The sequence below is a fragment of the Rhinatrema bivittatum genome, chromosome 6 (assembly GCF_901001135.1).
Source record: "Rhinatrema bivittatum chromosome 6, aRhiBiv1.1, whole genome shotgun sequence".
In the NCBI taxonomy this organism is placed as follows: Eukaryota; Metazoa; Chordata; class Amphibia; order Gymnophiona; family Rhinatrematidae; genus Rhinatrema; species Rhinatrema bivittatum.
The window spans coordinates 11,876,025-11,891,977 of record NC_042620.1 but is presented as its reverse complement, the minus strand read 5'-3'; the positions used below and the strand labels follow the sequence as shown (position 1 = coordinate 11,891,977).

The 15,953-nt window shown below is 52.2% G+C and overlaps 1 protein-coding gene across 1 annotated transcript in view; it reads right to left on the bottom strand.

Moving 5' to 3' along the window:
* ZNF142 (zinc finger protein 142) overlaps positions 1–15,953 on the bottom strand; it is a 74,454-nt gene that overhangs the window by 14,682 nt on the left and 43,819 nt on the right. The window contains 1 exon segment of the mRNA XM_029605107.1: positions 8,762–8,867. Coding sequence (XP_029460967.1) covers positions 8,762–8,867 — 106 coding nt within the window.

The following is a 15,953-nucleotide window of genomic DNA, read 5'->3' as shown; positions in this document are numbered from 1 at the left end:
CGCGCCTGTCCTGGTGCACAAAACCTCAGTGGTAATCCCGAAACTCCTCCAATACAGCGCGACTAAACCTAAGCATCGATTCTGCCGGCACTGTCCTCGCTCTTCGTTTTCTCTCTTTTTTTTTTTTTTTTTTTTTAATACAAATAAGAGCGATGAGGAAATCTTCCCATGTTCTGCTGGCACGATCATGTGACCTGCTCACCCTGCCAATCCCCCCAAGACATCTCTGCTGCAAAGGAATTGCTGATGCAGACTTGTGCCAAGCATGGTGTTTCTTCTTTAAGTGACAGCTCCAGAAAATAATCATCCGGAGGCAGAAACCATCGGGGTGGTCCTACCTTACTCCTCAGAGGGAGGGAGGGAGCCACTGATGTCATCTCTGGAGACCTTCTGAGGAAGGCAACCCTGCAGGAGCTCTCCCCTCTTCCCTGCATGTTCGCAGGTTAAAATTAGGCCAAATGCTCTGCTCAGAGGGAGGGCGAATCCTGCGTCACCTCAGGAACATTGCACCAGAATCTTCCGGTTCCATCCGGCCTAGACGTCTAGCGAGGGACGCAGGGCCAGATTACCGGCAGGCTGTCAGCGAGAACTATCCGAGGGCTGACATCAGCAAGCTCTTGATCTCTGTCTCCATCTGCTGATAGGAGTGCAAAAGCCATCTGTGTGGCCTCGCCTGACCGGATGAAGAGGTCCTGAGCGTCTCGGAGAACTGTCCCACCTTCCACAATAGTGGATCGTACACACAAGGCCATTCGCTTTAGGGAACCCAAGTTTTTCCTTCTCTGGAGAGAGCGTCTCTTTGACAGAGCTTGGCCACCTGTAAAATTAGCCTCAGTCAACTCCCAATCTAAATCAATTAAGTCCTTTAATCGACCTGGGCAAAGGAAGGGCTTAGGAAGTTCTCTTAAACTTGCCATCATAACAGGATCCTCCGAATCCTCTGCTCCTTCTCGTTTTTTTCCTCAGAAATATTTGTTAATTGTAAGGAACAGGAAATGAGATCTCCTAATTCATCTCTGTGGAAAAGTCTTACTGTAGAAGGAACCTTCCAAATCCCCTCCTCGGGTCTCGGAGGTCTTACCGTCCTGCACGTCCTCCTCTGCCATTGCTTTTTTGTGCACCTAGGAAGGTGCCCACCCACCCCCAGGGACTGAGGACCGGTGCAGACGCTTTACAAATTCAGATGATATTGCACCCAGGAAACGGAAGTTACTTTGTCTGGGAAGGAGGCCCCTGTCTGTTTAACAAAAAGAAAGCTACTGCGGCCCCTGAAGAACTCCCAGCTGTTTCCGGCCCCACAGGAGAGCGCGCAGAGGAGCCTGAAACAGGTAGGGAATTATAAAATGGCCGCCGCTCTCGCTCCTGTTGCAGAGCTTGCTGGAGGGCCTTTTCCCCCCCCCCACCTGTCCATAATGTCCTGCGTCCTTCTCCTCACTGCATAGCCAGCCCCGCCCGGTATCTGCTGATGTGACCCTCAAGTCTTACACAGCAGCGCTGGCTTCTTCCCGTGGTCAGCCTTGGCCATTTCCTGCACTGCGCACCTCAACGGAGCTCACAAAACTGAAGAAAATTAATGTAAAAAACAAAAAACAAAAAAACTGCTGAACCATGGAAACTGCCTCTCAGATCCTGCTTAACTTCCTTGCTCTCCCATTTTGTTCTTTACTTTATGGAATCAGAGCAGCCAAAAGCAGGCAATCAAGACAGCAGAAACCTGTTTTGTTTTTTTTTAAAGGAGAAGGGGTGGGAGGGGAGGTTTAACAGCTGCTACCACTAGGAAGCCCTCTACTGAGAGAGGGAGTAGGAAACTTTCATCCTAAACAGGCCTCAGGACAGAGCAGGCGACGTGCTCCTACCATCTGCTGGAGACGGAGCAGGCTGGCAGGCACGACGTCAGCAATCCTGTTATTCCCCGTCTCCATCCGCTGGTCGGGCTGCATCGCCCATGCCTCTGGACTGCTCTGTCTGGAGAAGGAAGATGCACTGCCTCCACACCTCTCTCATGCACATTCACTGAGTATCTTGAAAACACGACCGACTTGCGGCACTGCCTGTGGCTGTCTTATAAACACGTAGGATGTAAATCTAGTGGGAGGTCTGGGATCACACAGGTGTCTAGGGCTTGTGCACGTGGAAACGATGCTTTAGCACGCGTGATCGGCAAGTGGGGCTTAAGCTTAATGTCTCTGAAGACCTGCACAAGAGCCTGCTCTACAAGAAGCCAGAGAGACATGCTGAGAGCATTTTCCAAGCAGCATTTAACGTGAGCTGCTCACTCACAGCAAGGCTGCTTCCATTCAGAGCTAGAAACTCCTAGGAGCTTCTTGTTTGGAGCGGCATATTGCTCCTGCTCATGAAGGTTTCCAGCTGCATTGGACAGGAAAATTGGTTCTTACCTGCTAATTTCTCTTCCTGTAGTACCACAGATCAGTCCAGAATCCTGGGTTTTGCCTCCCTTCCAGCAGATGGAGACAGAGAGACTTTCACAACCAGCAGCTTATAACCTGGTGTAGCACCTGCTGAAACCAAGCTAAAAACAGTTCCAATTAAACTAAGAATACAATATCCCCCGAATGAGCAGAGGAAAGAAGAAATACAAACTGTAAACACTGATATAAGCTTTAATGCCAAACTCAAAACCTGTGCCATTCTTCAGATAACAGACTAGACAGAGGGAACGAAAATTAGCAGGTAAGAACCAATTTTTCTTTCCCTGTAGGTACCCGGATCAGTCCAGACTCCTGGGATGTACCAAAGATTCCCTAATATGGGTGGGACTGTGAGAGAGACCTGCTCAAAAGGACGCCCTCTCCAAAACCAGCATCTTCCAGAGCTTGGATATCCAATCTATAGCGTCTGGCCAAGGTATGCAAAGACCTCCAAGTCGCTGCACGGCAGAACGCCTGTGGAGACACTGCTTACACTCTGCCCAGAAGGCTGCCTGGGATTGCGTCGAATAAGCTCTCAACCTCTCTGGACCGGACGACCACAAAAAATTTAAGCAGAACCAATAGCCTCCTTCAATCAATCAACGAGCAATTGTAGCCTTTGAAGCTTTCTGACCCTTTTTTGCTCCACTCCATAGTACAAAGAGGTGATCTGACACCCTAAAACTGTTGGTCACCTCCAAGTACCGCAACAGCCGGTGCACGCGATGCAGTATTCAAATTAGGTGGCGCGGTAGAAACGGGGAAAAGGAGCGTCCCTAGCACCTCCTTTTTGACAGGAGCAGCGGCTGTCAGCGGGTTTGACAGCCGACGCTCAATTTTGCCGGCGTCAGTTCTCGAGCCCGCTGACAGCCGCGGGGCGAATTCAAATTTTTTTTTACTCTTCGGGACCTCCGACTTAATATCGCCATGATATTAAGTCGGAGGGTGCACAGAAAAGCAGTTTTTACTGCTTTTCTGTGCACTTTCCCGGCGCCAGAAGAAATTAGCGCCGACCTTTGGGTAGGCGCTAATTTCTGAAAGTAAAATGTGCGGCTTGGCTGCACATTTTACTTTCTGTATCCGCGCGCATATCTAATAGGGCCATTAACATGCATTTGCATGTTGAGGGTGCTATTAGGTGCCGCGGGTTGGACGCACATTTTCCTCCCCTTACTGAATAAGGGTTAAGGGAAAACGCGCATCCAATAGCAGGCTAATAGTGCGCTCCGGAGCACACTGTACTGTATCGGCCTGTTAGGGAGAAAAGACAGAACTGTCCTCAATGAAACACCAGAGTCAGAGATCCGCAAAAAAGGCTCCCTGCAGGATAAAGGCCTGAATCTCTGAAACCCTTCTGGCTGAACAAATAGCCACCAAGAAAATGACCTTCAGAGTTAGATCCTTAATGGTAGCTTTTCTAAGGGGCTCAAACAGCACTGCACACAAGCCCTTAAGGACCAAATTATGACTCCATGATGAACAAACAACCTAAGTGAGGGCGCAAATGCTTTGCTCCCGTAAGAAAACGCACCACATCTGGCCTACCATGGATCTTGCCCCCAAAACCGACCCGGGTGGAGACCTGCACTCTCAAAGTTGATCGATAAGCCCTTAACCTGTCCATTCGGTAAGAAAGCCAGAATCTGGGATGAGGCTTGCTGAGGGTCAATTTCTTTATGAGCGCAGCAAGACTCGAAAACCCTCCACACCCAAACAGGTGGAGGACTTACGAGCTTGCAACAAAGTGGTGATAACATCCTCCGGATATCCCTTTTTCCTCAAATGCTGCTGCTCAAAAGCCAAGCAGCTAGAGAAAGGCGATCTGCCTGATTGAAAAATACGGGTCCTTGACAAAGCAGGTTTGGAAGATGTCCCAGCCTCAATGGACCGTCCACTGCTAGATTGACCAGGTCCGCAAACCAAGGTCATCAAGGCCACTCTTGAGCCACCAGAATCACTCTTCCTGGGTGGACCTCTATCCTTCTGAGTGTCTTGCCCACCAAAGGTCACGGCAGAAACACAAATGAGAACATCGTTTGGCCAAGGAAGAACCAGGGCATCGACCCCTTCTGCTCCTCGCTCTCTCCTACGACTGAAGAAGTGAGGAGCTTTGGCATTCCACTGAGTTGCCATTAGATCCATATGAGGAACCCCCTATCTGTGGGTAATGAGACATCACGTCGTCTGATAGCTCCCATTCTGCGGGATCTAACTGCTGACAGCTGAGAAAAGCAGCTTGCACACTGTCAGACCCCACAATGTGAGCAGCTGCTATCCAAGGTAGATGCTACTCCACCCAAGACATCAGCATTTCCACTTCCCAAGCACCTGCTCGACTCTTGGGCCCCCTCGCCCCTGGCAGTTGATATAGGCTACCGTTGTCACATTGTCGGACAGGATCCTGACCGAGCGACCACGCAAGAGGTAAAAACTCCTGAAGAGCCGAACGCACCACGCGCGTCTCGAGACAACTGATGTACCATATCGCTCCCGCTGACGCCCATTGCCCTTGGACTGACTGGGCCTGGCACCCTGCTCCCCAGCCAGAGAGACTGGCATCCGTCATCACCACCATCCACCGTGGAACCTCCAAATCCACTCCATGGCCCAGATGACTGCACGAAAGCCACCAAGAGAGACTGGTCCTTGCTGAGTCTGTAAGCTGTAGTGGAAGATGAAACAGCTCCGATACTGGATTGCAGTAGGATAGCAATGCCTGCTGAAGCAGTCTCATATGAACAAACGCCCAGGACAAGTTCCAAGGCAGATGCAATGGAGCCGAGGACCTGTAAGTAATCCTAGACTCTGGGGACCCGGGACTTAAGACACTCCGGATCGGAGACTGCAATTTGAGCATGTGCTCCTCCGGGAGAAAAACCTTCCCCACTCAGGTATCAAACCGTGTCCCCAGAAAATGGCTCTTGGATAGGTTCACTACCCAACCTAAGGAATGCAGGTGGCGCATCTCCACCGCTTGACTACATAAGTCCTGCGACTTCGCTTGAATCATCCAGTCGTCCAGATACGGGTGCACCAGAACCCCCTCCCCCTCCTGAGGGCTGCCACCACTACTACCATCATCTTGGTGAAAGTCCAGGGCGCTGTTGCGAAACTGAATGGAAGAGCACAAAATTGAAAATGCTCCACTAGGATCATGAATCTGAGAAACCTTTGATGGTCTGGATGGATTCCAATGTATAGGTGTGCCTCTAGATCCAAGGATGCCAGGAATTCCGCTGTCCAACGAGCCATGATGTTGGACCGCAAAGTTTCCATTCAAAAACATGGTACTTTGAGAGCTAGATTCACAGTCTAAGTCCAGAACTGGACGAAAATTGCCCTCCTTTTTGGGGAGCACAAAATAGATGGAAAGGTTCTAAAGCGTAACCTTTTCTATCACGTTTAGAACCAACTGGTCCGACGTTATTTTGGCCCACTCCTCATAAAAATGCATGAAACGACCACCTATCCTTGGGACAAAGGAGTGGGCCAGCCTCGCTTCATTGTGTACCTGCCACCAGAACCCTGGCTGGAGACCTCCTTGCCAGCTCAACAAGCCCGAAAGGACTGGGTTCCAGGACTGTGACCTCCCTGAGGCCTGTCTCTGTACCACAGCTGGAGCTCTGTCCTGCCGAAAACACCTTTGGCCACAAAAACGAGAACATGCTGGAAAAGACACTTTGGGCTTGTCTTCCGGCAATTTGTGGACTTTATTTTCACCCAAGAGCTTTATCAGCTGCTCCAGATCTTCACTGAATAGGAGCTTGCCCTTGAATGGTAGCGCCCCCAGTTGAGCCTTAGAGGAGACATCAGCCGACCAACTTCTCAACCAAAGGAGCCTCCTGGCGGGGACAGCAGACACCATTGTCCTTGATGAGGTACAAATAAGATCATATAGGGCATCGGCGCCATAAGTGACTGCTGCCTCGAGATGCTCCTCGCGCCAGGCCTCTGAGGGTGACAAAGTTCTGTTTCCCTGAAGCTGCTGCACCCACCTCAAAGATGCTCGAAGCATAAAACTACTGCAGACAGCCGCCTGGATGCCCAAAGCAGAGATCTCAAAAATCTTCTTTAGGTGCACGTCCAGCTTCTGTCCTGTAAAACCTTCAGAGCCGTGGCCCCAGCCACGGGGATGGTCGTTTTCTTGGTAACTGCAGAGACAGAGGCATCCACCTTCAGAACCTGCAGGAGCTCCAGTGTTTCCCGGGCAATGGATACAGCTTGTCCATAGCCCGGCTCACTTTAAGGCCAGTCTCCAGAGTATCCCACTCCCTGACCATCAATTTTCCATTTCACAAGTCTGTGAGACAGGTCTTAGCTGGACCCCGTAAGCCAGCCATGACCGGATCAACATCGTTGTGGTCTGATTTCTCTTGAGGTACCGGTATATCCAACTCCGCCAGGACAGCTGGTATCAAGGGACCTAACTCGTCCCTCTGAAAAATGCGAAGGACCTTGGGATTGTCCCCGTCCATAGTAGGAACCTTTGCCAGCTACTTGGCCAGACCTGCGGACCATTATTCGGCTCCACGTCCGGGGTGCCATCCCCCAGTGACACACACCTTGGTTCGACTCCTCAGAGGAAACCTCCTCAGGGGCCCATGACATCAAGGGACAATGAACTCTCCGGACCCTGGTGGCCCCGAGGACCTTGATAACTTGGGCTTTTTACCTGAAGAGGGCTCAACCTCCCTGCACTTATGAGAGGGCCGCCCCGCGGCCAGGTGGGCCAGAAAAGCTTTGTGCATTAAAACCACAAATTTGGGTGAAAAAAAAAAAGAGAAAAACAACACTCAATCCTCAAGAGGATATGAATCCTCCTGACTGCCTTCCGCGGGCCCACCAGGCCTCTTCAGCACTCAAATCGGGCAGTGAAAGCACTGGCGGGTGGCGGGAGATCTCCTGCGGCGTTCGGCCCCCCAGACCAGCACTGCAGAGAGGAAACTACCACGGTCCCTCCCAACGTACCTTCCCCTGCTGAGAGGCACCTGGAGCAGCAGCCATCCCGCGATAACGCGAGGAGTCATGTCTGCAAATGCAGCACCGGAGCTCCTTAGGCATGTCTGAGTGCCATGAAGACCACACGGTAGACAACCACACCAGGGGGGGTGGGGGGGTGGCGGGAGAGAAAAAAAAAAAGATACTGGGAGCCCACAGACAAGAAGAAAAAATCCCCCGAGCTGCCTCCTTGCACTACTGGTGCCAGGGAGAAGGCAGTGACAAGGCTACATCAAACGGTGTCCCAAACACCGATCACAAACTTTACAATAAAAAACCAGCAGGACACACAATAAGAAAAAAGAAAGAGATCGCCTTACCTGAAGTCTGGCAAAGGTTTTTTCTTCCCTCGAACTCCGGAAGGTGAGGGAACTGGAGCACCAGCTTTCAACCTTTGGCGTGGCCATCAGAGCAAATTTGGGTCACCAACCCCTGCTCGTCCGTCCCTACCACCAGAAGGAATGGTCCCCACCAGGACCCGCCAACCTCCTAGGAAGGAAATCCTTCCCTTCACCTCTTCCTCCATCTGCTGGAGACAGAGAAATACTGAGGGGCTGCAAGTGCTACACCAGGTTATAAGCCGGTGATTGTGAAACTTTCTCTGTCTCCAACTACTGGAAGGGAGGCAAAACCCAGGAGTCTGGACAGATCTGGGTACGTACAGGGAAGAGACCCTCTCCTGAGGCTTCACAGTCAATAATCCTTCATTCTCAGCTACCCGGGGGGGGTTTAGTCATTTAACCACCACCTCTCACAGAGCACTCGTGTGACACGCGTGCTTTTAGCTTGTCAGTGAGCGCCACTCCACTCTTATGCAATGACCGATGAGCATTCCCGAGCAGCAGAAGCCTGGCCTGGGAATCAAACCCACCAACCCCATCCCCGAGCCTTTCTGGAAAAAAAAAAAAAAAAAAAGGTAACAATTAAGGAACTTTCCACACCAAGAGGAGGGTGGCTCCTGTCACAGCTGCTCTATAAGCCCAGCGGGAAGCTGAGGGGCAGCCAGACGGGAGCCGGGCAGAGGACGGTGCTGCAAGACCTCGCACCAGAAGGCGAGCAGCTCTTCATTGTCACGGCTGCACCCTGGACTTCCTAACCACGACAGTGTTCCCAAATTATGAGGATTTTGCCACCTAAAAAACGAGCAGGCAGTGGAGGCAGGCTCAGGGCCGTGACCTCCCTGTTACAAGTGGGGTCTGAAGGCCAGCGAGATTTTCAGTGCTCTTCTCCCTGACAGCCGGACACTGACCTCTGACCTCTGTGCTGAGACACAAGACGCCAGGCCACAGACTTGGTCACATGATCCTGCCGAGCCGGCTGAGCTGGGTACTTGCCTGTGTGCTTGGTTCGGTGGTACTTCAGCTGATTCACCCACTTGCACTTGTACCCGCAGTCTGGGCAAAGATATTTCCTCTCTTCCTTGTGGATCCTCATGTGGTACTTTTGGAAATAAGAAACAGACTTGAAGGCAGCAAGCACGGTAAAGACCACCAAAAAGGTACAAGACAAGACATCCAAGCGCCTTAAACTGAAGGGGCAGAGGGAAGGTAAATTCAAATCAACATTTTCTGACCTAAAGAGACCTTTCTTTAACCAAGTTAGAGATCTCAATAGATCACAGGCTTTTTCTCCACTTCTTAGTTACCAGTGATCATCCCAGGCTTTTCCCCTCACTCCCCCACAGCTAAGGATCCTCTGTGCTTATCCCAGGCTTTATCCCTCACTCCCCCACAGCTAAGGATCCTCTGTGCTTATCCCAGGCTTTACCTCTCACTCCCCCACAGCTAAGGATCCTCTGTGCTTATCCCAGGCTTTACCCCTCACTCCCTCACAGCTAAGGATCCTCTGTGCTTATCCCAGGCTTTACCTCTCACTCCCTCACAGCTAAGGATCCTCTGTGCTTATCCCAGGCTTTACCCCTCACTCCCCCACAGCTAAGGATCCTCTGTGCTTATCCCAGGCTTTACCTCTCACTCCCTCACAGCTAAGGATCCTCTGTGCTTATCCCAGGCTTTACCTCTCACTCCCCCACAGCTAAGGATCCTCTGTGCTTATCCCAGGCTTTACCCCTCACTGCCCCACAGCTAAGGATCCTCTGTGCTTATCCCAGGCTTTACCCCTCACTCCCTCACAGCTAAGGATCCTCTGTGCTTATCCCAGGCTTTACCTCTCACTCCCTCACAGCTAAGGATCCTCTGTGCTTATCCCAGGCTTTACCTCTCACTCCCTCACAGCTAAGGATCCTCTGTGCTTATCCCAGGCTTTACCTCTCACTCCCCCACAGCTAAGCATCCTCTGTGCTTATCCCAGGCTTTACCCCTCACTCCCTCACAGCTAAGGATCCTCTGTGCTTATCCCAGGCTTTACCTCTCACTCCCTCACAGCTAAGGATCCTCTGTGCTTATCCCAGGCTTTACCTCTCACTCCCCCACAGCTAAGGATCCTCTGTGCTTATCCCAGGCTTTACCCCTCACTCCCCCACAGCTAAGGATCCTCTGTGCTTATCCCAGGCTTTACCCCTCACTCCCTCACAGCTAAGGATCCTCTGTGCTTATCCCAGGCTTTACCTCTCACTCCCTCACAGCTAAGGATCCTCTGTGCTTATCCCAGGCTTTACCCCTCACTCCCTCACAGCTAAGGATCCTCTGTGCTTATCCCAGGCTTTACCTCTCACTCCCTCACAGCTAAGGATCCTCTGTGCTTATCCCAGGCTTTACCCCTCACTCCCTCACAGCTAAGGATCCTCTGTGCTTATCCCAGGCTTTACCTCTCACTCCCCCACAGCTAAGGATCCTCTGTGCTTATCCCAGGCTTTACCCCTCACTCCCTCACAGCTAAGGATCCTCTGTGCTTATCCCAGGCTTTACCCCTCACTCCCTCACAGCTAAGGATCCTCTGTGCTTATCCCAGGCTTTACTCCTCACTCCCTCACAGCTAAGGATCCTCTGTGCTTATCCCAGGCTTTACCCCTCACTCCCCCACAGCTAAGGATCCTCTGTGCTTATCCCAGGCTTTACCCCTCACTCCCCCACAGCTAAGGATCCTCTGTGCTTATCCCAGGCTTTACCCCTCACTCCCCCACAGCTAAGGATCCTCTGTGCTTATCCCAGGCTTTACCCCTCACTCCCCCACAGCTAAGGATCCTCTGTGCTTATCCCAGGCTTTACCCCTCACTCCCCCACAGCTAAGGATCCTCTGTGCTTATCCCAGGCTTTACCCCTCACTCCCTCACAGCTAAGGATCCTCTGTGCTTATCCCAGGCTTTACCTCTCACTCCCTCACAGCTAAGGATCCTCTGTGCTTATCCCAGGCTTTACCCCTCACTCCCTCACAGCTAAGGATCCTCTGTGCTTATCCCAGGCTTTACCCCTCACTCCCTCACAGCTAAGGATCCTCTGTGCTTATCCCAGGCTTTACTCCTCACTCCCTCACAGCTAAGGATCCTCTGTGCTTATCCCAGGCTTTACCTCTCACTCCCCCACAGCTAAGGATCCTCTGTGCTTATCCCAGGCTTTACCCCTCACTCCCCCACAGCTAAGGATCCTCTGTGCTTATCCCAGGCTTTACCCCTCACTCCCTCCCAGCTAAGGATCCTCTGTGCTTATCCCAGGCTTTACTCCTCACTCCCTCACAGCTAAGGATCCTCTGTGCTTATCCCAGGCTTTACCCCTCACTCCCCCACAGCTAAGGATCCTCTGTGCTTATCCCAGGCTTTACCCCTCACTCCCCCACAGCTAAGGATCCTCTGTGCTTATCCCAGGCTTTACCCCTCACTCCCCCACAGCTAAGGATCCTCTGTGCTTATCCCAGGCTTTACCCCTCACTCCCCCACAGCTAAGGATCCTCTGTGCTTATCCCAGGCTTTACCTCTCACTCCCCCACAGCTAAGGATCCTCTGTGCTTATCCCAGGCTTTACCCCTCACTCCCCCACAGCTAAGGATCCTCTGTGCTTATCCCAGGCTTTACCCCTCACTCCCTCACAGCTAAGGATCCTCTGTGCTTATCCCAGGCTTTACCCTCTCACTCCCTCACAGCTAAGGATCCTCTGTGCTTATCCCAGGCTTTACCCCTCACTCCCTCACAGCTAAGGATCCTCTGTGCTTATCCCAGGCTTTACCTCTCACTCCCTCACAGCTAAGGATCCTCTGTGCTTATCCCAGGCTTTACCCCTCACAGCTAAGGATCCTCTGTGCTTATCCCAGGCTTTACCCCTCACTCCCCCACAGCTAGGATCCTCTGTGCTTATCCCAGGCTTTACCCCTCACTCCCTCACAGCCAAGGATCCTCTGTGCTTATCCCAGGCTTTACCTCTCACTGCCCCACAGCTAAGGATCCTCTGTGCTTATCCCAGGCTTTACCCCTCACTCCCCCACAGCTAAGGATCCTCTGTGCTTATCCCGGGCTTTACCCCTCACTCCCCCAAAGCTAAGGATCCTCTGTGCTTATCCCAGGCTTTACCCCTCACTCCCCCACAGCTAAGGATCCTCTGTGCTTATCCCAGGCTTTACCCCTCACTCCCCCACAGCTAAGGATCCTCTGTGCTTATCCCGGGCTTTACCCCTCACTCCCCCAAAGCTAAGGATCCTCTGTGCTTATCCCAGGCTTTACCCCTCACAGCTAAGGATCCTCTGTGCTTATCCCAGGCTTTACCCCTCACTCCCCCACAGCTAAGGATCCTCTGTGCTTATCCCAGGCTTTACCCCTCACAGCTAAGGATCCTCTGTGCTTATCCCAGGCTTTACCCCTCACTCCCCCACAGCTAAGGATCCTCTGTGCTTATCCCAGGCTTTACCTCTCACGCACTCACAGCTAAGGATCCTCTGTGCTTATCCCAGACTTTACCCCTCACTCCCCCACAGCTAAGGATCCTCTGTGCTTATCCCAGGCTTTACCTCTCACTCCCCCACAGCTAAGGATCCTCTGTGCTTATCCCAGACTTTACCCCTCATTCCCTCACAGCTAAGGATCCCCTGTGCTTATCCCAGACTTTACCCCTCACTCCCTCACAGCTAAGGATCCTCTGTGCTTATCCCAGGCTTTACCCCTCACTCCCCCACAGCTAAGGATCCTCTGTGCTTATCCTGGGCTTTACCTCTCACTGCCCCACAGCTAAGGATCCTCTGTGCTTATCCTGGGCTTTACCCCTCACTCCCTCACAGCTAAGGATCCTCTGTGCTTATCCCAGGCTTTACCCCGCACTCCCCCACAGCTAAGGATCCTCTGTGCTTATCCCAGGCTTTACCCCGCACTCCCCCACAGCTAAGGCTCCTCTGTGCTTATCCCAGGCTTTACCCCTCACTCCCCCACAGCTAAGGATCCTCTGTGCTTATCCCAGGCTTTACCCCGCACTCCCCCACAGCTAAGGATCCTCTGTGCTTATCCCAGGCTTTACCCCTCACTCCCCCACAGCTAAGGATCCTCTGTGCTTATCCCAGGCTTTACCCCTCACTCCCCCATAGCTAAGGATCCTCTGTGCTTATCCCAGGCTTTACCCCTCCCTCCCTCACAGCTAAGGATCCTCTGTGCTTATCGCAAGCTTTACCCCCCACAGCTAAGGATCCTCTGTGCTTATCCCAGACTTTACCCCTCATTCCCTCCACAGCTAAGGATCCTCTGTGCTGATCCCAGACTTTACCCCTCATTCCCTCCACAGCTAAGGATCCTCTGTGCTTATCCCAGGCTTTACCCCTCATTCCCCCACAGCTAAGGATCCTCTGTGCTTATCGCAAGCTTTACCCCCCACAGCTAAGGATCCTCTGTGCTTATCCCAGACTTTACCCCTCATTCCCTCCACAGCTAAGGATCCTCTGTGCTGATCCCAGACTTTACCCCTCATTCCCTCCACAGCTAAGGATCCTCTGTGCTTATCCCAGACTTTACCCCTCATTCCCTCCACAGCTAAGGATCCTCTGTGCTTATCCCAGACTTTACCCCTCATTCCCTCCACAGCTAAGGATCCTCTGTGCTTATCCCAGACTTTACCCCTCATTCCCTCCACAGCTAAGGATCCTCTGTGCTTATCCCAGACTTTACCCCTCATTCCCTCCACAGCTAAGGGATCCTCTGTGCTTATCCCAGGCTTTACCACTCACTTCCCCACAGTTAAGGATCCTCTGTGCTTATCCCAGACTTTACCCCTCATTCCCTCCACAGCTAAGGGATCCTCTGTGCTTATCCCAGGCTTTACCACTCACTTCCCCACAGTTAAGGATCCCCTGTGCTTATCCCAGACTTTACCCCTCATTCCCTCCACAGCTAAGGATCCTCTGTGCTTATCCCAGGCTTTACCCCTCACTCCCTCCACAGCTAAGGATCCTCTGTGCTTATCCCAGACTTTACCCCTCACTCCCCCACACTTAAGGATCCTCTGTGCTTATCCCAGGCTTTACCCCTCACAGCTAAGGATCCTCTGTGCTTATCCCAGGCTTTACCTCTCACTGCCCCACAGCTAACGATCCTCTGTGCTTATCCCAGGCTTTACCCCTCACTCCCCCACAGCTAAGGATCCTCTGTGCTTATCCCAGACTTTACCCCTCATTCCCTCCACAGCTAAGGATCCTCTGTGCTTATCCCAGGCTTTACCTCTCACTCCCCCACAGCTAAGGATCCTCTGTGCTTATCCCAGACTTTACCCCTCACTCCCCCACAGCTAAGGATCCTCTGTGCTTATCCCAGACTTTACCCCTCATTCCCTCGACAGCTAAGGATCCTCTGTGCTTATCCCAGGCTTTACCCCTCATTCCCTCCACAGCTAAGGATCCTCTGTGCTTATCCCAGGCTTTACCCCTCACTCCCCCACAGCTAAGGATCCTCTGTGCTTATCCCAGACTTTACCCCTCATTCCCTCCACAGCTAAGGATCCTCTGTGCTTATCCCAGGCTTTACCCCTCATTCCCTCCACAGCTAAGAATCCTCTGTGCTTATTCCCAGACTTTACCCCTCATTCCCTCCACAGCTAAGGATACTCTGTGCTTATCCCAGACTTTACCCCTGATTCCCTCCATAGCTAAGGATCCTCTGTGCTTATCCCAGGCTTTACCCCTCATTCCCTCCACAGCTAAGGATCCTCTGTGCTTATTCCCAGACTTTACCTCTCACTCCCTCACAGCTAAGGATCCTCTGTGCTTATCCCAGGCTTTACCTCTCACTCCCCCACAGCTAAGGATCCTCTGTGCTTATCCCAGGCTTTACCCCCCACAGCTAAGGATCCTCTGTGCTTATTCCAGGCTTTACCTCTCACTCCCTCACAGCTAAGGATCCTCTGTGCTTATCCCAGACTTTACCCCTCATTCCCTCCACAGCTAAGGATCCTCTGTGCTTATCCCAGACTTTACCCCTCATTCCCTCCACAGCTAAGGATCCTCTGTGCTTATCCCAGGCTTTACCCCTCACTCCCTCCACAGCTAAGGATCCCCTGTGCTTATCCCAGGCTTTACCCCTCACTCCCTCCACAGCTAAGGATCCTCTGTGCTTATCCCAGGCTTTACCACTCACTTCCCCACAGTTAAGGATCCTCTGTGCTTATCCCAGGCTTTACCCCTCATTCCCTCCACTGCTAAGAATCCTCTGTGCTTATCCCAGGCTTTACCCCTCATTCCCTCCACAGCTAAGGATCCCCTGTGCTTATCCCAGACTTTACCCCTCATTCCCTCCACAGCTAAGGATCCTCTGTGCTTATCCCAGGCTTTACCCCTCACTCCCTCCACAGCTAAGGATCCTCTGTGCTTATCCCAGACTTTACCCCTCACTCCCCCACACTTAAGGATCCTCTGTGCTTATCCCAGGCTTTACCCCTCACAGCTAAGGATCCTCTGTGCTTATCCCAGGCTTTACCTCTCACTGCCCCACAGCTAACGATCCTCTGTGCTTATCCCAGGCTTTACCCCTCACTCCCCCACAGCTAAGGATCCTCTGTGCTTATCCCAGACTTTACCCCTCATTCCCTCCACAGCTAAGGATCCTCTGTGCTTATCCCAGGCTTTACCTCTCACTCCCCCACAGCTAAGGATCCTCTGTGCTTATCCCAGACTTTACCCCTCACTCCCCCACAGCTAAGGATCCTCTGTGCTTATCCCAGACTTTACCCCTCATTCCCTCGACAGCTAAGGATCCTCTGTGCTTATCCCAGGCTTTACCCCTCATTCCCTCCACAGCTAAGGATCCTCTGTGCTTATCCCAGGCTTTACCCCTCACTCCCCCACAGCTAAGGATCCTCTGTGCTTATCCCAGACTTTACCCCTCATTCCCTCCACAGCTAAGGATCCTCTGTGCTTATCCCAGGCTTTACCCCTCATTCCCTCCACAGCTAAGAATCCTCTGTGCTTATTCCCAGACTTTACCCCTCATTCCCTCCACAGCTAAGGATACTCTGTGCTTATCCCAGACTTTACCCCTGATTCCCTCCATAGCTAAGGATCCTCTGTGCTTATCCCAGGCTTTACCCCTCATTCCCTCCACAGCTAAGGATCCTCTGTGCTTATTCCCAGACTTTACCTCTCACTCCCTCACAGCTAAGGATCCTCTGT